Source organism: Ascaphus truei, chromosome 8, assembly GCF_040206685.1.
Source record: "Ascaphus truei isolate aAscTru1 chromosome 8, aAscTru1.hap1, whole genome shotgun sequence".
Taxonomy (NCBI): domain Eukaryota; kingdom Metazoa; phylum Chordata; class Amphibia; order Anura; family Ascaphidae; genus Ascaphus; species Ascaphus truei.
Window position 1 is genome coordinate 51,352,824 of NC_134490.1, and position 27,141 is coordinate 51,379,964.

Consider the following 27,141-nt stretch of genomic DNA (forward strand, 5'->3'; position numbering starts at 1 on the left):
TTGCATCCACAGCAGCAAGGCATTGTGGGGCGTGACTTTGGAAGCTCCTGCAGTGAGTGAACGCTATACCCCCCATGCTGTCTGCACAAACTCAGGTGCAGTTAGGGGCCTTATTAAGCGTGTTTTCCCCACACTAGCTCAGGACACTATACTACCTGGGATCGGTCACACAGTTTTGTTAGCAATAGTCTGATAAATAGGCAATAAGATTTATTAATTAGGGGTTCGCTGAACAAATATTGTGTAGCAGGGAGTGCGCAACGTAACAACCGTTTGGTCATACAGAATCGGCTTATGTCTCGAGAGTATACTAGCAGTGTCCGAGTCCTTTCTTCTTGGCTTTACAGATGACAAGGCCCCAGTGACCGACACCAACATCCCCTCTCACCTGGAACAGATGCTTGATATTCTGGTGCAGGAAGAAACGGAGCGCGAGTCTGGGGAGACAGGGCCCTGCATGGAATATTTACTGCATCACAAGGTCTTAGAGACATTATACACTCTGGGGAAAGCTGATGTGAGTTTCCCTGAGTTTGTATGATTACATTGCACAGTATCATTAATGGCGTTGCTTAATTTTTTCTTGATTTGAGAAGGCAGGTCCAACCTACTTTCTAGAATACTGCTCTTCTTCTCCTCCTTCTCCTTCTTCTTCTTCTTCTTCTTCTTCTTCTTCTTCTTCTTCTTCTTCTCCTTTCTCTCCCTCATTGGACTTTATTGTTCTTGTGAGCTGTTAATATGCTACATCAGGGGTGGCCAACTCCAGTCCTCAAAGGCCACCGACAGGTCAGGTTTTCAGGATATCCCTGCTTCAGGACAGGTGGCTCAATTGAAGACTGAGCCACTAATTGAGCCACCTGTGCTGAAGCAGGGATATCCTGAAAACCTGACCTGTTGGTGGTCCTTGAGGACTGACGTTGGCCACCCCTGTCCTACATGAATGACCTTATCATATTTATGTTGGTCTAAAATTGCAGCTCATAAATAGTAGTATAATATACAACGCTGACCTGCACACCTGTTGGTGTTTTTTTGTATTGTTCTCCAGTGTGTGGCCAGTGCTTTTTATCTGTCTAATCTCATTTCCTGTGTATGCTTTGTGTGTGGTTCTCACCAGTGTCCTCCAGGCATGAAGCAGCAGATCTTAGTTTTCTATACAAAACTTCTAGGAAGAATCAGACAACCTCTTCTTCCCCATATCAACGTGCACAGACCAGTACAGGTAATGTTCTATCCTCTGGATAGTATGTGTGTGTGTGTGTAAATATATATTATGCGCAACACAGTCAAATTGGATGAGTTAGTTGGCAAAAGAGTTCTTGTGGGTTTTTGGGGGGGGAGAGTGCAGATAAAGCAGCAGTCCAAGCTGCCTTTTATTTTTTTATTATTTGATTTCTTTTTCCCTTTAATCTGTGCATCCATACAATCCACATAACGATAAGTAATTAGCTAAATTGCCAATCAATCCGTTCTCCTGTGATCGATCAGTGAAGGATTGGCTCGGGAGTTCACTAAATAGTCATCAGTGCAGCAGAAGAGGACCAAAGATGCAAAGTTCTGTGGGGAAGATTATGTGACCAGGCAGTCACTAGATACAATTGGTGCACTGCTAGACAGGGGGCAGGGCTCAAAAAGGGATGTGCCAGAGCTTGTTTCAGAAGAGGACAGGAATGTGATTTTTGTAAGTGGTTGCTATCGAAACAAAACATGCTTGTTACATTATAATACATAAAAAATGTCATTCAGAGTTGTAGCATTTAAAAATAAAAAAAACAAGTATTTTCTCAAGTACAGAACTGATTTATTTAAAAAAACAAAAAAAAAAACACATATAGGATATTGCTTGGTCTCCAGCTTTAATGCACATTGTTGGATATATTTTTTTTTGTGGAGGGAGAGATACAGCATCTCTCCCCTATGTTAAAATATCTGTTTTTAGATTCTAAATCCTTTGTTGAATACTAACTAATGTAGAACCCTGAAAAGTAGTTTTAAAGAACAACTTTGGAAATCGAAATGATCTCAGGAAATTCAACACTTTGGACCTATATTTACCAAGCCACTTTCTGCCACATGGTGCCTTCCGGCACGTTGAAGTCCGTGGGATGTAAGCTTTGTCCCAGCGATGGAAGGTGTATTATGGCAGAAGACTGCTTAGTAAATTTGGGCCTTTATCTTAATTATTTAGGTTTGTCTTCTGTGTTGTTTTTGTTTTGTTTTTACTGAAAAGGGTTCACGCTCCTGAAGAACACCTGGCACGGCTGTTGCCCAGAATAGGAAAATCCACAGTTAACACCCTTAGGCCGCGCTTGTAGTGCCGGTGACGCGACGTCGCCCGAAAACAAATGCATTTCTGGCGCCGCGTGCGCTTATAGTAAGCGCAACGGCGACAATGCAACTGAGTCATCGCAAAAACTGGTAGCCGGCAAAATTTGATTTTTCAAGGGCTGTCGCCTCATGTGACGGCCCTTGAACCAATCAAATGGCCGGAAACCCACGACACGCCACATGGCGAAATTTAACTTTTGCCTGTGGCGACGGGTGACGTCACCCATCGTGGCGACGGGTGACGTCACCCGTCGTGTCGCCGTCGTCATCGACGGCACTATACGCGCGGCCTTATACTTTACAGTTCTAGTAGATTTATTGGGCATAGACTGAGAGATGCACATTCATTGCAGATTGGACGAACATAAGAGTTCATCACATATGAAATTATAGTGTACAGGAACCTTCTGATAAGTGACTAGATATCTAATCTTTGCTGCATTGGTTTCTTCTCTGACTTGTCTGTATCTATATCCCAGAAACTTATAAGACTGTGTGGAGAAGTACTGGCCAACCCGACAGAAAGTGAAGAAATCCAGTTCCTGTGCATTGTGTGCTCCAAGCTGAAGCAGGATCCATACTTGGTCAACTTCTTTCTCGAGGTGGGTAAGGTTTCATGGCAAAAGGCATCGCTGTGCAAGGCAACTAAAGCAGAAGTGCCTCTTCGTTTTTTCTAACCGGCTCATGTACTTTATTTTGGCATATTTCACTATGCCGGACAGACACCAAAGTAAGTTATAACTTGCATATCTCATGAAAGATGACCACCATCACCCACAATCTGACTGGAATGGTAACAATGTTTTAATCACTACATCATAGGAAGCTCTGCATTATTTCATCATTAATTACTTGTGCCCCTCTAACAGTGTAGACTGCATATTGCCTTTTAGTTAACTGAGAAACGGTTATACATAAACTAATGTTGTATTACACACGTAGCAAAAGAAAATAGTTTGACCGCTGCACTAGGGAGACTTAACCTTCGTCAGGTGTAATTCCCCCCGAAACGTTGTGTTAACCTGCTTACCTAAAGGGGAAAATACATGCAGCTCTGCGTTTTATACGCTATCACAGCGTCTCCCTAGTGCGGGAGTCAAACTATTTCCTTTTGCTGTATTTACTATGAGATGATTTTAGGACACTCGAGACTGCCAGCAAGGGGAATAAAGAAGCCAACTCTACCTTTAAGCTACAATTAGACCCTGACACAGACATCCTGTAAGTGAGAAAGGAGAAAATGTATAATTGTTTGGATATTACACATGGCATGTCAGACATCACATTCTTTGAAACGCTAATATACCTTGCTAAGTGGCAGTGCTAATGCTTTGACTGTCAAATACAGCTGCAATACATCACTTTGCTAAGCAATGGGTTGTAGACATTGTTGGTGCTGAACAAGATGTTGGTGATAAAGATGTTGCTAGCTTGAATCTGCACCCAGTTCATCTTTCTGTGTTCACGCTTCCAGAACAAGTCAAAAGCATCACAATCCGCAGGACCCTCCAACAGTTTTTTGGAACATCCTGGCAACAGCCAAGGAGAGATTCTAACCAATGACACAGGGCAGCACCTTCCTCTTGGGGCAACATGTGACGTCGCTGATGCAGAGCGATCCCCGCGTGTAGATTCCGTGCACCCCGATCTGACCACGTCTTCTGGTGATGTGAAAGCATCTGCAGTGCCAGACACATCTGCTAATCATGTACACCAAGACTATAATCTGGTGAATTCCTTGTTAAATCTCACAAAGAGTCCGGTGAGTCCTTTCGCTTCACTTCTTCCATATATATTGTTTTTACGCGAAATTAATGTTAAATACTAAAATGGGTTTTCATTATGTGTGAATGGAATTTACGTCTCCGGTAAATATGCCTTTTGTGGTGGGGAACGTTGCTGTGAAACGTCACTGGTTAAACATGCTCTCTGTCCCGTGGGCAGCTACACTGCAGACTTTATCATCTCCTTCTTCAAACCAGTATGAACCTGGGTTACTTTTCTGTCCTTGTTACTCACATTTCCGAAGACTCCTTTGTCACTACTGTCCATGGCCTGAGTCTTTCTTTTGCTTTCCCCAGGATGGCCGGGTAGCTGTGAAAGCCTGTGAGGGGCTGATGCTTTTAGTAAGTTTGCCGGAGCTGGCAGCTGCCAAGTGCCTAACGCAGAACACCGGCCTGTGTGAGCTGCTAACGGACAGGTTGACTTCTCTGTTCCGGGCTCTGCCTCAGTCCATCGACCCTCTGGATATTGAAACTGTGGAGGCCATCAACTGGGGGTAACTAGCAATGTGTCACATCATTCTTCCTGTGTGTTCCTCACTTCTGGTCTGCTTTATGTTATTCTCATAAGGTAATAGTGTCGGGGGGTGGGGGGAGAGCGAATAAATGGTGAAAATAGAGAAAATCAATTAATTTTAAAGAATATTTAAAATTGTGACCACCCTAAGATTAAGCAAATGAAATGACATTGTGGGGGGAGGGGAGTGAGGCAGGCAGGCACTGCTTCTTATAAAATCAGTGTGTTATTATTATTAATGCCTGTATGTCTCCCGTCTGTGTCCTAGTTTGGATTCATACAATGTTAAAGAAGATGCATCTGGTTTCCCAGGAAAACGGGCCCTCATCTCCTTCTTGTCTTGGTTTGATTATTGTGACCAGCTCATCAAAGAAGCACAGAGGGTTTGTGTTGAAGGCTGTTCTTACTGGCTTTTTTATTCTAATAATCTGCTTATTTCTTATACTGCATTATCCACTCACTCTTCAGGATAGTCTAATGTTCATTTTATTCACTACTTCTTGTTTCCCCCAGCAATCCCCAAACTTTACACAGTCCAGAGAATATTCCCACACATTATTTATTTATTTTATTTATTTATAAAATATTTTACCAGGAAGTAATACATTGAGAGTTACCTCTCGTTTTCAAGTATGTCCTGGGCACAGAGTAAAACAAATAGTACATGGTTACAAGTACAGTTACATAAATGAACAGGGTATACATTACATACAGAGACATTGCGTGCACAGTTAAAGCACCAATCCACGGTGTTCGCTATTTATTGGAGGTTTCCCCCCCCCCTTATCTGTGGTCCCCTGACATTTCAGGACCCCCGTTTACCATGCAACTAAGGAATTTTTACACTGGGCAAGAATAGTTGCCCTGTGGACACAAAATGGCCGTGAGGGTCAGTCCTCGGACCCTCTCCCAAGGCTGACCCAGGTGGGCATGTTTGTAAATGTTCTAGGAAATTACAAAAACATATGTTCATTTTACTGGAGCCGGAGGTTGGGGGGTTCACATAGCTCCGGGGGACAGGTAAAAGAGGGGGGAAAAGTCATTTGTGATAGGATCAATGCTTTAAAGCAACGTTTAATGTTTGGGACCCTCAGAAAACACACACGTCAATACAAAGCAAAGTTGTTGGCCATTACTAAATATGGCAAGGATTCTTAAAAAAGCGATGCCAAAAAATGAATATAGAGATTTGCAATAATGAGAGCTGCTGACATTATAGCTGAGGCCTAATATCTTTTTTTAATGTATGTCTTTGTCTTTATTTATATAGCGCCATTAATGTACATAACGCTTCACAGTAGTAATACACGTGACAATCATATAAATAACAAATAATACAAATAACAGATCATGGGAATAAGTGCTTCAGATATAAAAGTAACATTTCGGTAGAGGAGTCCCTGCCCCGAAGAGCTTACAATCTAATTGGTAGGAACAAACAGATACAGTAAGAGGGCATTCTGGTAAGTGTGTCTGCAGGGGGACAAGCTTTATGTACCATATGTATAGTATTATCTATGGTGCTACTCATATGATTCGTTAAGCAGTGTGTCTTAAAGTGGATCTTAAAGGTGGATAGAGAGGGTGCTAGTCGGGTATTGAGGGGAAGGGCATTCCAGAGGTGTGGGGCAGTCAGTGAGAAAGGTTTATGGCGGAGAGGGCTTTAGATACAAAGGGGGTAGAGAGAAGACATCCTTGAGCAGAACGCAAGAGTCGGGATGTGTATAGCGAGAAATTAGGGCTGAGATGTAGGGAGGGGCAGAAGAGTGTAAAGCTTTGTACTCTTAAAAGCAATAGAAGTTCCTTCACAGAAAATCCCTTGTTATGTCACTGTGTTAGATGGCGTTGGTTTAATGCTCAAAAGGACCATTTCATGCATGGGAATGCTCTTTAAATTGTAGCTGCTCTCTCTCAGGATACAGAGCAGTAAGAATCTGAAAGTGCATGGAAATGCTGTGCTGAGTACTGTGTGCTGTGATATTTGTAGTTATGGCAATGTTGAATTCCTGCCTTCCTATCCTGCTGAGATTTGCTCTGTAATTTCTAACTAGAAACACAATAAGAGTTGATAAGATTCCAGTAGAGACCTGCTCATGTTTCATGTCACGTGCCGTATCCAGGGTAGGAAGGGAGCGATAGTTTCAGGAACACCCCAAAAAAAGATAAAAAAAATGATGGTGCAGCAAGTATACACAATGTTGGTATATATGAGTCTTGGCTCTATTAAATTGCCTACTTACAGCAAGTAAGTGTAAAACCAGCAGTAATAAGGACCAGGATAGATGTTAAACCAGTAGTCACAGGGACCAGGATAGATGATGGTATAGGAGAGCTCCCACTCGAGTTGATGTTCATGGAAGACAAGGAGAGATCATAGTGTAGATTGAAAGAATCAAATTTATAAGTTAAAAGCATATAAGAAATGTACTTACAATAAGTACATAGGTCATGTACACATAAAGGTTTACTTGAGGCAGTGGAGTGCCGGAACAGAAGGTATGCTTGCGACTTCACTTCCAAGTGACTCCCGTCGGATCGCGGTGGATGGCGTCTGACGTCACGTCCAGTGGGGGACTGACGACTTCCGATAGGACAAACAAGGAAGCGGGCGGCAAGACAGCACGGCAGACTCGGCGCCTTCAGTTCTGGAACAGCTATACAGGCTTTGGAAGGCTCAACGCGTTTCGCTGTGCTCACGACCGCTTCCTCAGGAGCGGATGGTACCCCTAGTGGGTGCACACCATAAATAGTGTGTGTAATTGATTTAATTAATCAACTAAATGGCCAAATTTCACACGGGTTCTCCTCATTAGAGGTACATAACACTGTGTTCAAATACACGGCGCACTAATTACAAACAAGCATGATTAAAACAATAGGTATATAATAAAAGGTAACTAAGCTCAGTAGCTAATACACAACATATAGTACATCAGGCAAATGACTCAGTGATATTGGGAGAGAAGAGAGAAAGAGGATAACAATTAGTCAAAACATAGTGAGGGGTTTTAAATACAAAAATTTGTCCTCCGGGAACTGATGGCTAATCCACAGGTATTAATAATAATATGCAATACATAAGTGCAAAGGGACAAGAGAGGTCATAGTAGAGAAGGCAGATTCGAAATAATGAGGGATGTTCGAATAGTATATGTCAGGCTAGATAAGGAATGGTGCTAATTCAAAATCCGCATTTAAACCATTTGGTAGGAGAGTGTTAAGTCTGTGAATCCAATACATTTCACGCTTACTTAAATCAACATCCCTACTACGACCTCTCCAATGTTGCATTCCATTTTCAATAGCAGTGAATTTTAAGCCTTTTGTGCTTGAATTATGAACATTCGCAAAATGTTTGGAAACACTGTGTGTTAATATACCTCGTCTGATATTACTTAGATGTTCTATAATCCGAGTTTTAATCGCTCTTTTTGTTTTTCCCACATATTGTAGCCCGCAAGGGTATTCTAAAACATAAATGACATATTCTGTGTAACAGTTCATGTATTGTTTGATTTTAAAATCTTCCTTACGGTTATTACATCTGAAATTCTTTTTGTCAAGTTGCTTATCTTCGCAAGCTTTGCAGGTGGAACACCCATAGAATCCCTCAAGTTTTTGGAACCATCCTTTATTTTTAGTATCCAGCTTTCTTATAGCACTTGGAGCAATAATATTTTTCAAATTTTTTGCTTTTTTGAATATTATTCTTGGATTCTCTGGGATTTCATTTTTCATGATAGGATCATTACGCAGAATATGCCAATGTTTACGAATTATTTTACTAATATTCTTTGATTCCCTATTAAACGTTGTTAAGAAAGCAGTGTCAAAATTATTGTTGGTATTTAATTGTCTACTGTTAGATTTAATTAACTCTTGTCTCTTTAAGGCTTTTGCTCTAGTGAACGCTGTGTCCAAGATGTCTTTATTATAGTTTTTTTTAATAAAACGTGATTCTAATATTTTACATTGTTCTCCAAAAACTACTTCATCAGTGCAGTTTCTACGCATCCTCCTATATTGATTGTATGGAACATTGTCCATCCATAGGTGATGATGGCAGCTAGAACGCAAGATATAATTGTTGCTGTCCACATCTTTGAAGAATGACCTAGTTTTTAAATTACCCTCTTCGATATAGATGTTTAAGTCCAAAAAGTTTAATGAAGTTCTACTCGTTGTGGATGTAAATTGTAAATTAAAGGTGTTGGTATTCATATTTGTTAGAAACACATCCAGATCGTGTTGGTCACCTTGCCAAATTAGGATGATATCATCAATGTAGCGCCGCCATAGGACAATGCCCGCCCCCAGAATGCCATTGGTCCAGATGTTATTCTCCTCCCAAAATCCCATAAAGAGATTGGCATAACTGGGGGCAAACTTCGTTCCCATGGCGGTGCCACATTTCTGAATATAAAATACATCTTCAAACAGAATTTTTTTTTTCCAATATAAAGGAAATGCCATCTATAATAAATTGGACTTGTATGTCCTGGAGGTCAGAATCCTGACTTAGAAAGTACATAACGGCTTCACATCCCAGATTATGTAGGATGGATGTATATAGAGATGAAACATCTATAGTTGCCATTATGTAGTCTTCCCTCCAGATAATAGTGTCCAAAAGTTGGAGCACATCTGTGGTGTCTTTCAGGTGTGATTTGAGAGATGTGGACAGCAACAATTATATCTTGCGTTCTAGCTGCCATCATCACCTATGGATGGACAATGTTCCATACAATCAATATAGGAGGATGCGTAGAAACTGCACTGATGAAGTAGTTTTTGGAGAACAATGTAAAATATTAGAATCACGTTTTATTAAAAAAAAACTATAATAAAGACATCTTGGACACAGCATTCACTAGAGCAAAAGCCTTAAAGAGACAAGAGTTAATTAAATCTAACAGTAGACAATTAAATACCAACAATAATTTTGACACTGCTTTCTTAACAACGTTTAATAGGGAATCAAAGAATATTAGTAACATAATTCGTAAACATTGGCATATTCTGCGTAACGATCCTATCATGAAAAATGAAATCCCAGAGAATCCAAGAATAATATTCAAAAAAGCAAAAAATGTGAAAAATATTATTGCTCCAAGTGCTATAAGAAAGCTGGATACTAAAAATAAAGGATGGTTCCAAAAACTTGAGGGATTCTATGGGTGTTCCACCTGCAAAGCTTGCGAAGATAAGCAACTTGACAAAAAGAATTTCAGATGTAATAACCGTAAGGAAGATTTTAAGATCAAACAATACATGAACTGTTACACAGAATATGTCATTTATGTTTTAGAATACCCTTGCGGGCTACAATCTGTGGGAAAAACAAAAAGAGCGATTAAAACTCGGATTATAGAACATCTAAGTAATATCAGACGAGGTATATTAACACACAGTGTTTCCAAACATTTTGCGAATGTTCATAATTCAAGCACAAAAGACTTAAAATTCACTGCTATTGAAAATGGAATGCAACATTGGAGAGGTCGTAGTAGGGATGTTGATTTAAGTAAGCGTGAAATGTATTGGATTCACAGACTTAACACTCCTACCAAATGGTTTAAATGCGGATTTTGAATTAGCACCATTCCTTATCTAGCCTGACATACTATTCGAACATCCCTCATTATTTCGAATCTGCCTTCTCTACTATGACCTCTCTTGTCCCTTTGCACTTATGTATTGCATATTATTATTAATACCTGTGGATTAGCCATCAGTTCCCGGAGGACAAATTTTTGTATTTAAAACCCCTCACTATGTTTTGACTAATTGTTATCCTCTTTCTCTCTTCTCTCCCAATATCACTGAGTCATTTGCCTGATGTACTATATGTTGTGTATTACCTACTGAGCTTAGTTACCTTTTATTATATACCTATTGTTTTAATCATGCTTGTTTGTATTTAGTGCGCCGTGTATTTGACCACAGTGTTATGTACCTCTAATGAGGAGAACCTGTGTGAAATTTGGCCATTTAGTTGATTAATTAAATCAATTACACACACTATTTATGGTGTGCACCCACTAGGGGTACCATCCGCTCCTGAGGAAGCTGTCGTGAGCACAGCGAAACGCGTAGAGCCTTCCAAAGCCTGTACAGCTGTTCCAGAACTGAAGGCGCCGAGTCTGCCGTGCTGTCTTGCCGCCCGCTTCCTTGTTTGTCCTATCGGAAGTCGTCAGTCCCTCACCGGACGTGACGTCAGACGCCATCCACCGCGATCCGACGGGAGTCACTTGGAAGTGAAGTCGCAAGCATACCTTCTGTTCCGGCACTCCACTGCCTCAAGTAAACCCTTATGTGTACATGACCTATGTACTTATTGTAAGTACATTTCTCATATGCTTTTTTTTAACTTATAAATTTGATTCTTTCGATCTACACTATGGTCTCTCCTTGTCTTCCATGAACATCAACTCGAGTGGGAGCTCTCCTATACCATCATCTATCCTGGTCCCTGTGACTGCTGGTTTAACATCTATCCTGGTCCTTATTACTGCTGGTTTTACACTTACCTGCTGTAAGTAGGCAATTTAATAGAGCCAAGACTCATATATGCCAACATTGTGTATACTTGCTGCACCATCATTTTTTTTATCTTTTTTTGGGGTGTTCCTGAAGCCATCGCTCCCTTCCTACCCTGGATACAACATTGTCTTTAAGGGAATCTGTACATATTCCCTGTGAAGGTTGAGAATCAATTCCGTTTCACTTTACACATTTCTTTATATTTCTCCATCACTGTTGTTCAGAGCCGTTCTAAGTCACTTTGGTTCACTCGTGTCACGTGCCTACATATTCACAGGAGGCTGAAGCTGTTACATTCATTGATAAAATAACATTGTCTTCCGTCTCTTCAGATGGCTGCTGCTGCAATGGCCAGATGTGTGCGGGAGAGATTCCTTGTTGGTATTGTGGAGCCTCAGCTCATGCATACGTGAGTGCCTGTATTCTTAATGTGGATTTCTTATTCCTGTTCAAAATTTGGAGTCCACTTATCCCACAGCCAAACTTGGTTCAAGCACTAGCTTTTATCTGCATAAAAGGGTGTTTTTTGTATTATTGTTTTGTTTTCACAAAGGAAGTACATACGTTTTTCAGTCTATTATGGTTTTTGTGTGAAAATATGCACAGAAAAATAGCTCAATATTAGAGCGCTTTTAGTGTCCTGTATTTTTGTTTTTTTTCATCATTGCAGAAGGTGTTGGATCTCTATCTCCATTTGTACACAAATCTTTGTGTTGTCTCCCTCTAATTCTTCCTGTGTTTTTAAAGGAGCAATCCTTGCAATATCCTACATATGTATTTTTTTTTTAATAAATCAGTTCTGTAGTATTAGATAATACCTTTTTTTTTTATTTTTTTTTTAAAATTCAACTCTTAATGCCATTTTTATTGAGTTTTTAATATATTGCGCATCCTTTGATTTCTATAGCAGGCTTAATAGCCCACTTCCCCAGCCGTGCAAGATATTTCCAACAATTTTCTGTCTCTGATAATTTGCCAATATTCACAGCCGTTTGAGCTGCAAACTGTAACAATACATAATGTTAGCGTGGTAATATAAGCATACATTGTAGCTGCTAAATTACCCTGACTGAAGGATTGATTTGAAACTGAAAGGCAGCCATTTAGGGAACCCTGGGAAACCAGGATTTTGCTGATCGATCACAGGAGAACCAATTCATCGTCATCTTGGGTGTAAAAAAAAAATGTTGGCTGCATGGATTGCCTCTTTAACTCCTGTTGTTCGCTGCAATGTCCTCCTAACATATCAACTCTATATCTTCATCCTCCTCTTCTTTCCTGTCCCTCGTTGCTTTTGTTTCTTTACCTTAAAATTTTCTTTCCTTTTCACCTCCTGTCTGTGCTCAGGTCTGAGATTGGTATCCTAACAGCGACAGCCCTGCTTCATCGCATGGTGCGCCAGGTCACATCAAACGCCCTTCTCGATCAGATCGTCTATTTCCTCCTTGGGGAGCAGAGGGAGCCGGAGACACTGCGGGTTATTCAGAGGACCCCGCTGCGGCATCGTCTGATCGAGCATTGCAACCATATCTCCGATGAGGTGAGGGGACCAGGCACAGTCTGCCAGGCACATGTGAGGATACAATCCCCTTGAATTAATCTTACATTAATGTATTTTTCAAGTTAATTTAAGTATCTATTTAACAAACCCAGGTAACAGACATTTCACCCACTAATTCCTCTTCTCTTAACACACGGTAATGGTTTCCAGCTTTTAATTGCACTACTCACAATCTCAATCTATAATCCCTGTGTACATATTTTTTACTAGAAAGTATTTGAAGAATCCTCCCTTGGTCTCGCTCATTGATCTTCCTTGATCTACCTCCCCCTTTCCTTCACAGATTAGCATTATGACGCTTCGCCTGTTTGAGCACCTCTTACAAAAACCTAATGAGCACATCCTCTACAACCTAGTTCTCCGAAACCTGGAGGAACGGAACTACACAGAGTACAAGCCGCCCTGCCCAGAAGACAAAGATGTGGTAGAGAATGGACAGATTGCTGGGGCAGTGTATGTGTCGTATTAGTTTATACACTACAAGAAAACCAATGCAATATTTAGTGATCGAGAAATAGAGGCATATAACGGTACAGCCTGGGGTTTAGGTACTTTCTGCAGCTGTAATGTGAATGTCTAAGTAGAATGAATGGCTTGGTGGTTTGTCAACATTTATGAAATGTAAGAAACCGGTCTAAGACTCTTGACCTAAGCCCACTGCAGTCCTCATGAGACACGGACGGGTCAGGTATTAAGGATATACCTGCTTCAGCACAGGTGGCTCCGTAGTTGACTCGGCCACTGATTGAGCCATCAGTGCTGAAGCAGGAATATCCTTAAATCCTGATCTGTTGGTGGCCCTTGAGGACTGGAGTTAGCCACCCCTGGACTAGGCCGTGTATTGTTGAGCAAGTGTCAGACTTCCTGTACCTTTTCACACAGAATTGTTTTGGTTTTGTAATTTATATTAATGGTCCCAAGTTCCAGCCAGGTAGAACATGTTGTCCTGTTGAAGAAAATGCGTAACGAAAAAATGGTTCTTCCTGGGGCAGCAGTCCTGAAGAAGGATATAAGCAGATGATTTCTTTGGTCTTAGAGTCCAATGTATTCCTTTTCGTTCTACGAATAGTATATTATGCCCAGATGGTCCTCCTTTGGATACTGCCATACAACCTCTCTCTGTTGTTCACACAGCTCACATCCACCCTGGGCCTGTTTTATATCCTCCTTCATGAATCCTGCGCCAGGGAGAACCATTTTTCATTTCGTTTATGACTTGGTTTTTGAGAAGAACCTGTGGGCTTTACCAAGGCTGCCATTTCTTATAAGAGACCATCTACAGCTCATTCTTTAAGGACCTTTTTGGGTGCAAATTTCAAGCATTTTGTATCAATTATCAGGGGGTGAACACATCACTAATGTGTAGTGGCTTTAGCGCTGAGTGTGAATGGCTCTCTTCACTTCTGTTAACCATAGTGGGTGAGAAATGCAGAGTAGAAATTATACCCTGTGGAGCAAGGAGATAATTTACAATAAATGTCTGGTTCCCCCCTCCCTCTCTCTCTCGTTACATGGTTTCAGGGATTTGGAGGAAGATCCAATATTTACGGACATATCTCCAGATAACATGCTTTCTAAAGAGTGGCTCAGTGCTTCGCCGCCTGTCACTCCAGAGCATCAACGCAATGATGGCAAGACGGAAGTGCATAAGATTGTGAACAGGTGAGTGGGAAGGAATACTATAGGTAGGGCGGCTTTAAGGAAGGAGGTGGGTAGTGGGGCATATCTTGGTGGTTAAAGAACAGCTGTGAAACCCGAGCAGTCCAATTTCATATAAAAGCAACTATTTCAGAACTCATAATATTACATATATGTATAGCTGCCATAAGTCCTAGCTGGATGGAAGCCACTAGTTTTATCTCTCTGTAGCCTTCTGCCATGAATGACTGGTGGGACATTCCTACATCGGTGAAGGGTCCACGGCTACCTAATGTATATTCAAACGTTAACATATTTAGAATTGTAACTGTATAAATATGAGCAATACATGAAAAAGAGCAAAACTGCTGGAATTATGCGTGCAGTGTCTACATTCTGCATTTTGTGACGAAGAATGAATTTGATGCTACTTCTTTATATAACTTATTGTTTGTTTTTTAAGTTTTCTCTGCCTTGTTCCTGATGAAGCCAAGTCATCATACCAGGTGGAGGGCACGGGCTATGACACCTACCTCAGAGATGCACATAGACAGGTATGTCAGTATCTTTCTGAAAATGACTGTGCAAAGATCAATCAGACCTGACACCAAGTACAAGCAACCTAACGCTCCGCGTTTATTCAGTATTTTCCCGTTTCAAACATTTAAATTAGGCTTTCGCTACATGTGTTCCTAGTGCTATATAACCCGTTATTGCTTCTGTATCATACATGCAGTCACATATTAGAAGGCAGGATGCATGTTTTGCTGCTGACTAAGGCTTCTCACTTCCCTCCTGGTCGGTCTAGTTTCGGGATTACTGTGCAATTTGCCTGCGATGGGATTGGCCCGGCTGTGCAAAAGCGATTGAGAAGTGCAATTTAGAAGCTCCTTTCTTCGAGGGACATTTCCTGAAAGTTTTATTTGACAGAATGGGCAGGATACTTGATCAGGTAGCTGTTTTATGTATTGCTCAGAGTGGAATCTGTAAGGCATTGTGTAGTCTGACAAGACCACAATATACTGCTACACCTGAAAGGGAATTTAGCATTGTGATAATTTAAAGCAGAAATTAATTGTATGTAAATCATCTGCACACCTTTTTGTAATAGATTAACAAACATATACTGCACACACAATATAATAAATGTAAAAGATTGCTTGACCTTCGTGCAATAAATCAGTGGTAGAGGTTTGTTTTCGCTAAGTGCGTGAAATCAATGGAATTTCTTTTCTAACAGAATACTGATCACTTTATTTATTTTTTCCCCAGCCTTATGACGTGAATTTACAAGTAACATCTGTGCTGTCCAAATTGTCTCTGTTTCCACACCCACATATACATGAATTTCTGTTGGATCCCTACGTAAATATGGCTCCAGGATGCAGGTCCCTGTTCTCCGTCATAGTCCGGGTGAGTACATATAATCCCTACGCTCACACACATTCTTAATTCCTCTCCCTCGAAACATGCAACAGTTATACCATTACTCAAAAACAGCAAACTTGACCCTACCTGTCTTTCTAATTATCGGCCTGTCTCCCTCCTGCCTTTTGCCTTTTTTCCTCCGCAATATTACAATGATACGCCCTTTTCTCTGTTGCTCCACTGCTAAAACTCTGACACAGGCCCTCACACTCTAATCCCCGTCATAGTCCGGGTGAGTACACACTAATCCTGTCATAGTCCAGGTGAGTACACTCTAATCCCCGTCATAGTCCAGGTGAGTACATTCTAATCCCCGTCATAGTCCAGGTGAGTACACTCTAATCCCTGTCATAGTCCGGGTGAGTACATTCTAATCCCAGTCATAGTCCGGATGAGTACACTCTAACCCCAGTCATAGTCCGTCGGGATGAGTACACTCTAATCCCAGTCATAGTCCGGCTGAGTACACTCTAATCCCAGTCATAGTTTTGGTGAGTACACTCTAATCCCTGTCATAGTCTTGGTGAGTACACTCTAATCCCCGTCATAGTCCCAACACTAAATACATAGATTTATTTCCAACTCCTTTCCCCGTATATCGTAGAATATATTTTTGTTGTGTTGATGCCTGAGGCACGGATACTAATTGTCCTGTGCATGGTGACAAGGAGATGACATAGGGAAGTGGCTTTAAAGGCAGTGACAGGTACCACCAGACTTCCCCCATTGCCATCACAAACACAATGTTACATCCAAGCGTAGGGGTTTAATCTAATATGAAGTGCATAGCGTGTCATGTAGCAGCATTGGAAAAGCTTCAACCAGCCTCCCAAGGTATTTTAGTAACGGTATATGGGACCTTGTTTCCTCTCAGGTGGTTGGAGACCTCATGGTGAGAATCCAGCGCATCCCAGAGTTCACTCCCAAACTTCTGCTTGTAAGGAAAAGATTGCTGGGATTGGAACCAAATGGCCCAATGTAAGTGCAAATATTTGACACTGCAACAGCACAGGTTCCTGGTGGAGGTATAGAAGAATGGGCACGGTTGCGTTGTCATAATTAATCCCTTTGTTGTGACAGTTCATTGCAAGCCTCTCTCCGCAAAATGGTTACACTTCTACAGTGTCACCTATCCTCATTCTCCTTATCTTGGTTATGTGAGAGCAGTTTATTTATTTTTTGACCAGGAAAATCCATAACTGCAAAGTCAAATTGAGATGATGTGCTGTTAATTGATGGAGACCAGGCAAAGCACACAACTGTTTGGTTAATAGTCACGTGTGTGGAGCAGATACCACAAGGACATATATATCCTAACAGAAAAACCTTTATATGTTATGAATAGTGATACGGAGATTTGCTGTTTACCAATTTACATTGACCATAGATATTGTGTGTATATACAGTAAGAATATTTCCTTTAATGTTAAAGCTGCAGTTCAAGAAATATCCCACGTGTTTTTTTTTTTTTTTTAATAAATCAGTTCTGTACTATGAGAAAATATTTGTAGCATTTAAAAATCAAATTAAAAAATTGTTCCTATAGCAACCATTTACAAAGTTACATCCCCTTCCCCTTCTGAAACGGGCTCTGGCACACCCCTTTTTGAGCCCTGCCCTCTCTCTAGCAGTGCACCAATTATATCTAGTGACTACATGGTCACATGATCTTCCCCACAGAACTTTGCATCTTGGGTCCTCTTTTGCTGCACACACAGCCATTTAGTGAACCACCAAGCCGAATCTTCGCTGATCGATCAGCAATTTAGCTAATCACTTGTCAGTCTGTAGATTGTATTGATGCCCATATTGAATGGGGGAAAAAAAAATATATATATATATATTATAATTTTTTTTAAATGGCAACTTGGACTTCTGCTTTAATCATAGAAATTATATTTATGAACTGTACATTAATTATATATAAAATGAATACATTATTGTTGACTAAGTTGTGTCTATACTCCTAGCTTTAAGAGGTACTCCAATATCAACAAGGATTCCATATTTATACTACTCTCTCTTTAATGATCCATTATAGATATACGTCGTATTCAGATATTACTGCTGCATGTGTAATCCAATTACATTAGACATAGCCAGTATAACCAGCTTCACACTGAAGAGACACAAATGGTCGAAAGACCTGTCTGTGAGTAGGTTTACTGGCTCTGCACTTCTTTAACCCAGGCTGTGCCGAAAAAAGCTGTGTAATGCGGCAGGCATAAGCTTACAGGGGTCCATGTTATAAAGGACATGAAGCAAAAGGTGACACTGTGTGCTCATTTGCATGTAATTTCCCAGAATTCCTGGCTGCAGTGGAAGCACTTTAAGAGATAATGGGGAAAGGCAGGGTTGCAGGCCTGTCTGAGACATGTGAATGTGCTCACAAGGGGTATTTTTATTATTGCACCAAAACTTAATCTCCACTGTATTCTTCTCCCCAGTGTTGACCATATGACCCTGTTGGAAGGAGTGATTGTACTTGAGGAGTTCTGCAAGGAGCTGGCTGCTATTGCTTTTGTCAAGTATCACAGCTCTGGCACCCCCTGAACCCATGAACACGGCATGGATTTTACAGACTTGCGAGACCAAATTTTAATTATTATTATTTTTCCAAAAAACTTTGTGAAGTCTTAACTTCACCTCGGACAAGAAGGGAAACCAGACGCTCAGCTCCGCGTACGTCCATTGTGATCGCCGATCTGCAAATTCAGTGGTGCGGTCTGGTTTTACCGTCCTTTAAAGGGACACGTTGAATCAAAGACTTCAACTCTAGGGACTTCAGGAAAACACACACTCGTTTCCAAAAGTGATGTCGAAGACTCTGATTTCACGGCTTTCGTTACGTTAAGTGTTTTACAAAAAGTTTTAACCTTCTTACTTTCTCGCCTATTCAACAGATGAGGTTTTTAGATTTTTTTTAATTTTTTTAATCTGTGCCCTCCCTAAATTGTAAGAGATTTCCACAAAGCAAATAATTACAGTGCGTTCCAAATGGCAATGCGGAATATTGAAGGAGAGATGACATTGAAAACATGATGGCAAAATATAGGGGACGTGTCTCCCTATATTAATAAGACTTTTGGGGTTCCTTAAAAGATTTCTCAAAAGAGGATTAAACAATCCAACTGCAGAACAAGGTCACGGTTGTACTGCTGTCATCATTCGGCCAGGAGATGGCTGGGGCAAGCAAATATGCAGCGATCTTTCATTGGTCAACTTGCATAACAAAGTTGTCATTTGCCATCTTCTGCCCCCATCTCCATGTGTTAGTATTGCGAAATGTCAACAATCCTATTATTTCATTCCAAATTATCCAGTCCCTTAAGGTAAGGGTGCGCAAAAAATGTTGTTTGCGACCCCCCCCCCCCCTCCTACCTTTTCTCTAGCATTGGCGGCGTCATTTGATGTCATGGCGACATGTCGCCAGAAGCCACTAGAGCGTAGGTAATAGGCATAAAAAGGCCTCGCGTGCCCCCCCCCCCCGGCATTTTATTTAAATGTTGTGGGGAAGAGCGCGGGGGCCTCTGTATGCGCCGCGCACCCCTGCCTTAGGGAGCTGCTTTCATACAAAGTAAGCCAGTTTATTTCAGTGCCATGTTCTGTGTTGCATTATTTCTTGCTTTGCAATATGCTGCTACATTCAGTGGGAAGGATTCTTAAACCATCTAAAGCAGGGGCGGCCAACTCCAGTCCTCAAGGGCCACCAGCAGGTCAGGTTTTCAGGATACCCCTGCTTCAGCACAAGCGGCTCAATCAGTGGCTCAGTCAGAATGATTGGCCTGTTGGTGGCCCTTGAGTACTGGAGTTGGCCACCCCTGATCTAAAGTGTAAGACAGTTGTGACTCGGAGACGCAAGTCATTTTGATCTAGTTTTTAAATTGAAAATATGTTAATACAATTCTCATTTAACTTAAAACAGAATTTTCAATAATATATTCCAGGACTAGATGACAGATCATGTAGAAAATATTGTCCTATTTTAGCAGTATATCATTGCTTATGTATATATGTATTGTATACATATATTTTATAATACTTTTACTTATTTTTCATTTATGGTAGATGAAGCATATGATCCAATATGGAAATGTAGACGTTGCTCTGTTGTAAGAAATTATGCTGTATAAGGTTACTTACTTATGTCTAGTATTGTTGAACGGTCAGTTGTGTGACAAGTTTGGCTAGTACCATACCCTCTCAGCCGTTTCCAGCAGAGGGACCGACATGTAATTAGGGGTAAGGGTAGGGAACCCTTTTGACTTATAATTGATACTACAAATGATTTGGATATGAATGGCTGGATGTTGCAAAGAAACAGTCTGCAAACAAATGTGGATCCTCAACAATAGTATTAACAATCCCTGGGGTAATACTTTCACCCTGATACACAAGGCTGTTTATCAGCTGGACTGCGCCTGTCAGTCTTGCCCAGGGGTGGGCAACTCCAGTCCTCAAGGGCCACCAAAAGGTCAGGTTTTCAGGATATCCCAGCTTCAGCACAGGTGGCTCAATCAGTGGCTCAGACGACTGAGCCACTGATTGAGCTGCCTGTGCAGAAGCAGAGACTGATTGAGCCGCCTGTGCTGAAGCAGAGACTGATTGAGCCACCTGTGCTGAAGCAGGGATATCTTAAAAACCTTACCCGTTGGTGGCCATTCAGGACTTGAGTCGCACACCCCTGGTCTGGCATATACTAAATATTCACAAGCATGCCAGCTGATGCAAACAGAAGCCAGTATACCCAGGTTTGTGTTGGGGCAGGGTTGTGTTTATGGTTGCTTGGCACCATTTATCTTTTCTGCAATCACATTATCATCTACCCATTTGAATGAATATATTTAATATATATGCTGATGCCGTCTGGTTTAACCAGGAATTCAATGTCAAGGGAATCGGGGGGAAAGTCAGACAACATTCTTTGTTTCTGGTCAGTTTACTGCCTGGGGATATTATACTGTTTAATTAAACCATTGCTTTTGCTCATTACATTGGGTAATTATTAACATGGTGCCTTGTATAGAAATACTGAATATAAGTTTAATCTTAGAAGCTCCCACTGCTCTCTGAACGGCCACTGCCTGAAATGTCATTGTGCTAGAGCAGGGGTGTCCAACGACAGTCCCCAAACACCACCAGCAGGTCAGGTTTTAAGGAAATCCCTGCACAGGTGGCTCAATCAGTGGTTCAGTCAATGATTGTGTGTAGAGAAATGTTGGAGACTGGCTGTGGTAATTCTTGGGGAGCCTATGAAATGTGTGTTTGATCTCTGCTTTCCGAGTAGAAGAAGATTGGAGGTGTGTTGTCATGTGCTGATGTATTTTAGTATGTTCATTTTATCTACCCGTGCTTTTTGACCTGATGAAGTCAGTGGATTCTCACCAATAATTTGAAAATGTGTTATTTCTCATTACCTTTCTGTGTTCTGACTGTATCTGTTGGCTGAATGTTCATTTAATATTTGTATCTTTCTTTTTGGTCTGGGCTGACAGTCAGAGCTAGGCCCCAAATATGGAGGATTGGCTGATGTGATCTATAACCTAGAAACCTAAGAATCCCGGTACACTATAATTTTATCTATGAAGAACGCTCTAAGGCCTCGTCCCCACTGCTCGTGGTGCGCGCAGTGCGAACAAGATACGGCCCCCTACGGGCCAGCCCCCACTGCTTGTGGCTGCGCGCGCTGTGGCGCGAACAAGTCCACAGTCATTATCTGAGCGCGCCTGCAGAAAGCACGATGCACAGCCACCTTTCCCAAAAATACAAGATTTTTGTCTTTTGGCGCGGTGGCCACGTTACGGCGTCGGTTCAGTCAATGAGGGTGAACCAGCCGCATGATGTCATGGCCGCGCCTCCCCAGGTGCCATACCTAATCTTGTCTTTGTTCCCCCGGCTCTTGCCAGGTCGTGTGTCCCATCGCGACCCCTAGACTACAGACCGCAGCTGAAACTGGTGCACATGCCGCCAGGCGTTCCGACGCACGCGTGCGCGCAGTGACTGGGGCCGTAGCCTAATGGCCAATTCAGCTATTAGAACTTGTTCAGGCTTAACACGATTTAGTAAATATTGTCCTAAGGTAAATTATGACCTGCTAATTCGAAATTGGCCATAGAATATCTTACTGCTCAGCACGTAAATCTGGTCCTTAACTTATCAAAAGGCCACCATGAGTTTGTGATCTCAAAAACAAACAGAAATGACAAGGATACTCAAATGATAATAGCCCTGCCCATAGAATGGATCCTTCATACATTAAGGGCCATAATGACTTAGAAATTGAGTTCTGTGCCCCATGTCTGGCTTATACAGTGCGTTCTTTTCTTACCTGAACATCCTCAGAACTGTATTTTTCATTCTATTTTCTCTTGTGATCTCTGCAGGATTTTACCTTGCACAGAGAATACCACTTTTGAATGTTTTTAGTGCCTTCACAGCAGCATGTATACCAACAGTGCCGTCCATAATGAGCCCCTTCATTGCTGGAGGCGTTTGAGATGCATTGCAAAGTAGTGAAGAAGTTGCAGTTGTTGGATCTGCAATATACATCAGTCCTCTCCCATTGAGGGTCTAAAATATGAAGCAGAACTGCAGATACAGTTTACAATGTGTATATTCTGTTCCTTAGAACAGTTTTAGCCTTTTAATTTATTAATGCTTTTTGCACACCCACTATTTTGATGCATGGTTTCAAGAGCTGGATGGTAGAATGGATGATTCAGATGTAGAAATAAACCATAATTTGACAAATATAACAGACTTACACAGTGTGTACAGACATGCCTTGATTAACCAGTTCAGGGCAGATGCTTCCATCAAAAATATTGGTTAATGTAGCAAGGCCACTTAAAGCAGCAATACCTCTCTAGGCTCTTACATGAAGTTAACTTCATATAATGTTTCTATATTTCCCCCTGAGTATGTCCTGCTGTTATTTTCTTTTTTTAAAACATGATTATCATGTGTTCCATTCCAAACTCCAAGTCACTTAAAGCTGTAGTTGAAGCTCCGTTTATTTTATTTTTAAGTTTTTTTTTTTTACTTCAATAGTTTCATGTGGGCAATCTCTACTTATCTAAAGAACTGCATAGCTGCCGGTCAATTCGTTCTCCGTCTATTGATCGGCGACGTTTGGCGACATCTTTAAATATGGGGACTGTAAATGGTTGCTATAGCAACAAGCATGCTTTTAAAAATAGAATACAAGAAAATTGGTCTTTCAAAGTTGTTGTTTTTTTAAACAGAAAATGCTAAAAGTATTTTTTTCTTACTACAGAACTGATTTTATTTAAAAAAAAACACACATGCAGGATATTGCTTGAACGGCAGCTTTAATATTTCATGCTTATATGTTCGCCACGGAGCATCAGTTTAAAAAAAATAAATAACAGTCTTGGTACGGTCAGGACAAGATCATTTAAAGTAGAAAAATAAGATTGAAAAAAAAAAAGGCTGCTTTAACCTGTTAGCTGCCTTTAGGGTCTGCAACATACATGTGCGTACAGCAAAGTACCCTTATAGTACAGTATTTCTGTCATGCTTCACAAGTCTTCCATGCCCCAGTTACAGAGAGAATACACCCGGAGCGTATTATTTTATCACAAAATATATACTAATGTGCATCACACAGTGAACCATTAACCACAATTGCTTGTTAACCCCTTGTGGTTGGGAACCTCTGCCTTAAAGTAAAATGTTAGTATTGTGACTATTGGGGTCACAAAAACTGTATGAAGCATGGTATTAATTATTATAGCAGAGGCCTCCTATCTGTCCAGCTTCTAGAATCTAGAGTAGACATTAATACACTTTTAAACACAATATAAAAGTCAGATATCTGCAAAGGTGTTTTGTTTATTTTAATCACAGCTTGAATTTCACTATACCGAATGAATCTGGTATGTCTGTTTTGGTTGTATTTATTAAAAGGGAATTCTTTGCCGAGCTAAGCATGTGATGGGTTATTATGACTGTTAGCCATGCAGATGCCCAACGCCTTGTGAAGACGTTACTGCAGGATGTTCCGTTGCACGCTGGACATAATTTGTGTCGTTAGCCGTGTCAGATGTCTTAAGAAGGGCTCATGTGGTCATTGAAGTTCACATACTATAACTGCTGTGTTGTACAAAGAAGCCCCTTTCCCTAGGACCAAGATAACTATAAACAGTTGTGTATGAAGTTCATGTTTGTCCCCTTATAGTTTATGTACCTGGATCATGTATTTCCATGGGTTGTTGGCTGAGATTACTGGTCAGACTGATTTTTTTTCCATCCATTTACTGACTGCACAGTGACTATGAAAGAAAGTCTCTCTGGGCAGTGTCCTAGGCTGGAAACCCCAGTGTCTGCTCTTTATTATTTGGGCAAATCGCTCTATCTCCCTAAGCTTTTACCCATACTATAATAAACTGCTAGCTCTTTAGAGCAAATGGTTTCTATGCCGTAAAATCTGTGTGCAATGTGGTGTAGATTGTACCATATAAAACCCAAATGTTCTTTCTGAAGCTAATGTCATCCGAAAATTAACTTGCCTATCAGTGATCATCCATTTGCCTGATGACATCGGCTCCAGAAAAACACTCATTGGCTTACATCAGAGGTTGCCAACTCCTGTCCTCATGGGCCACCAACAGGTCAGGTTTTCAGGATATCTGCTTCAGCACAGGTAGGTGGCTCAGTCTTCAACTAAGCCACTTGTGCAGAAGCAGAGATAACCTGACCTGTTGGCGACCCTTGAAGACTGGAGTTGGCCACCCCTGGGTTACATGCATCAAATGCCGGTACGCGTTATCGCACCTGTTCCTTCGTTGACTCCCATTGATAACCAGTACCGGGCACGTGATGCATATGGCCCCATTGTGAGCTCTGTGTTAACAAATAGTTCAGCATTTTTTAAATCGGAAACTGAGAAAGATTAGCGTGGAGGTTCCAGAGCAGACACACTGCATTAGGCTGCAATCAGAGAACCGGTTTATTGGGGGTCAGTTGGTAACCAAAGTCTTCCAGAACACACAGACTTTCCTCATGGGTCATAGCAAATTCAGAGCAAGCTTTTAACAAACTGTGTCGGAGAAAGTGTATACCGTATATGTGAGGGTTTTTATTTTATAGTATCTGATATACAGTACTGTATCTCACGCAGTCATTGCAATTAAGCTATTTGCACTGAACACAGCATGTTCTGCTTGAAAGCTGTGATCTAGTTGGTAGTACAAGTATATTTAGCCTTTTAATAACCTCAGCTTCTTTTTGTTAATTACCAGCATTTCATTGCAGTTTACAAATAGCGACATAGATTTCATGCTATAAGCTCGGCAACAGGAGCGTTTGAATTACATTAACTTTCAATGCAATAACAATGCCCAGGTCAAATAAAAGGGTGCTAGTTTTTATTTTACATATCATACACGTCATGTTTAGATAATGTGTGCTTTGTTTCATGGATAACATATTTTGCAGCTCAGATGAGATACGTAGGAAATTACATTTATAAATTAAATACCTAGGCAACTGCAGATTTCATCCTTTTCTTCCGGATAACCGTATTTCTTCTCGTGGTGTCAGAGATTGGATTAAAGAAGTTTGAATATTTTAGCTTTTTTTTTCTGCAAAAGAGGCATCATTGTAAAGGCTGGACCCTTTTCTTGCAGCAGGGGTTATAGTAATGGTATGCACTTTGTAGATATCATTTTGCCTTTTTGGTCGTCTTGCCATAGAGAGAAACCATTAACCACTTCACTGCTGCAGACTTTAGCAGTCCTTTCACTTTAATGATATATATTTGCCTGCAGCAGTGCTCTGTAGTCACAATATAGATAGGAAAATGTCTGGAGTAACTTTTGCATGTAATTTCATGACATGTCCCCATGCATAATGGGCTGTACACAATGCAAAATGTTGTAAATGTATTATACGGTGTTTACAAAATTTTATCATATCCCATGTCCAAGGTTTCCACATTTTACCATTGCTGATCTGTTTCTTGTGAGAGATCATTTAAATGAAGAGGAAGTAGGATAGGGGGAGTGTGAAATTAATGGATGGTGATGGCCTATCTGAGATAGTTATGGAGATGCTGCCAGAGAGGCAAACCGCTAAATGAAAAGCATACTTTAAAAATAAATATTACATTAAAAAAAGGTGGATCTTGTTTATAGGATAAGATAACATATACAAATGTGTTTTAGCCTGATTGTAAGAGCAAACGCACTTTAATCCTTTACCAAGAATATTATTACATTATTATTTTTTTGTTCAATTACTTCTGTTGTAATGATCATCTGGTAAGATCTTCATATAAAATCTAAGGTATAGGGGGAACCATATTGGTAAATAGGTATACTATTGCTTTTTACACTATTATAAAAGCGAACCAATAAAAGGTGTATTTTGTACCCGTATCGATGGCCCAGTCTCTGAAATGCATGTTTGCTTCAGACAATGCAATAATTTAGAATAATTTGATTACTGTTTTGTAATTCTCTCTGCCACCTGCAGTTTGTTCATTGCACATGGGGTTTATCAAGCTTAAGAGGGGTTGGGGGGGGGGGGGGGGGAGAAAAGATGCACAGCAAATGCATTATAATTTGGAGTGTCCTAAATCTTGTAATGTTGTAGCAGTCACTAGTAACCATGTGAAAACATTGTGCTTTCTGTGGCCTGTGAAATAAAGTATTGCCATTCCTCACACGTGCATTGTTTGTCTATTGGGAATTAGACGTAAATGCAGGAAAATAACTTGCAACATCATGTTACTGAGTGTGAATTGTGTCAGACCACCTTTTATATAGGGTCACACGGCACCTATAGCACAAGGCCCGTCTCCTATGTGCTGACTACAGTATGACACTGTAGTTCGAGTTAGAAGGGAAAAAACTACATCTCCCAGACACCCCTCCGTTTCCGGGCTGGTAATCACCCCCCTGGTTAGGCCGCGCGTCGACCCTGCCTGGTCATGACGTCATAGTTCCGCGCGGCTCCTGGGGAAGAGGCATGGCGGGGGACCGGGCTTCCAAGCTGCTGGCGCTAAGCGGCTTGTTCCCTGTGTACAAGGCCAAGGGGCCGACATCAGCACAGGTCCTGAGTGAGCTGAAGGGGAAGCTGCTGAGAGGTATGTCGTGTCTCTCTGTCTGTCTCTCTCTGTCTCTCGTCTGTCTGTCTGTCTCTCGTCTGTCTGTCTGTCTCTGTCTGTCTCCCTGTGTCTCTGTCTGTCTCTCTCGTGTGTGTGTCTCTGTCTGTCTGTCTGTTTCTCTCGTGTGTGTGTGTGTGTGTGTGTGTGTGTGTGTGTGTGTGTCTGGCTCTCTCGTGTGTGTGTGTGTGTGTGTGTGTGTGTGTGTGTGTGTGTC

General features: G+C 41.1%; 2 protein-coding genes across 2 annotated transcripts in view; both read left to right on the plus strand.

Moving 5' to 3' along the window:
- The window catches only part of FHIP2A (FHF complex subunit HOOK interacting protein 2A), a 32,477-nt gene extending 5,992 nt beyond the window's left edge, over window positions 1-26,485 (plus strand). The window contains exons 3-17 of the mRNA XM_075611980.1: window positions 348-517; window positions 1,118-1,222; window positions 2,808-2,930; window positions 3,803-4,090; window positions 4,410-4,606; window positions 4,895-5,009; window positions 11,502-11,578; window positions 12,517-12,709; window positions 13,014-13,183; window positions 14,252-14,392; window positions 14,832-14,922; window positions 15,177-15,320; window positions 15,641-15,781; window positions 16,671-16,774; window positions 18,244-26,485. Of these exons, the coding sequence (XP_075468095.1) occupies window positions 348-517; window positions 1,118-1,222; window positions 2,808-2,930; window positions 3,803-4,090; window positions 4,410-4,606; window positions 4,895-5,009; window positions 11,502-11,578; window positions 12,517-12,709; window positions 13,014-13,183; window positions 14,252-14,392; window positions 14,832-14,922; window positions 15,177-15,320; window positions 15,641-15,781; window positions 16,671-16,774; window positions 18,244-18,349 (2,165 nt within the window). The 3' untranslated portion in view covers window positions 18,350-26,485. The remainder of the gene's footprint in view (window positions 1-347; window positions 518-1,117; window positions 1,223-2,807; window positions 2,931-3,802; window positions 4,091-4,409; window positions 4,607-4,894; window positions 5,010-11,501; window positions 11,579-12,516; window positions 12,710-13,013; window positions 13,184-14,251; window positions 14,393-14,831; window positions 14,923-15,176; window positions 15,321-15,640; window positions 15,782-16,670; window positions 16,775-18,243) is intronic.
- Window positions 26,486-26,738: 253 nt separating this feature from the next.
- Window positions 26,739-27,141, plus strand: part of TRUB1 (TruB pseudouridine synthase family member 1) — a 25,524-nt gene continuing 25,121 nt past the window's right edge. The window contains exon 1 of the mRNA XM_075611981.1: window positions 26,739-26,910. Coding sequence (XP_075468096.1) covers window positions 26,789-26,910 — 122 coding nt within the window. The 5' untranslated portion in view covers window positions 26,739-26,788. The remainder of the gene's footprint in view (window positions 26,911-27,141) is intronic.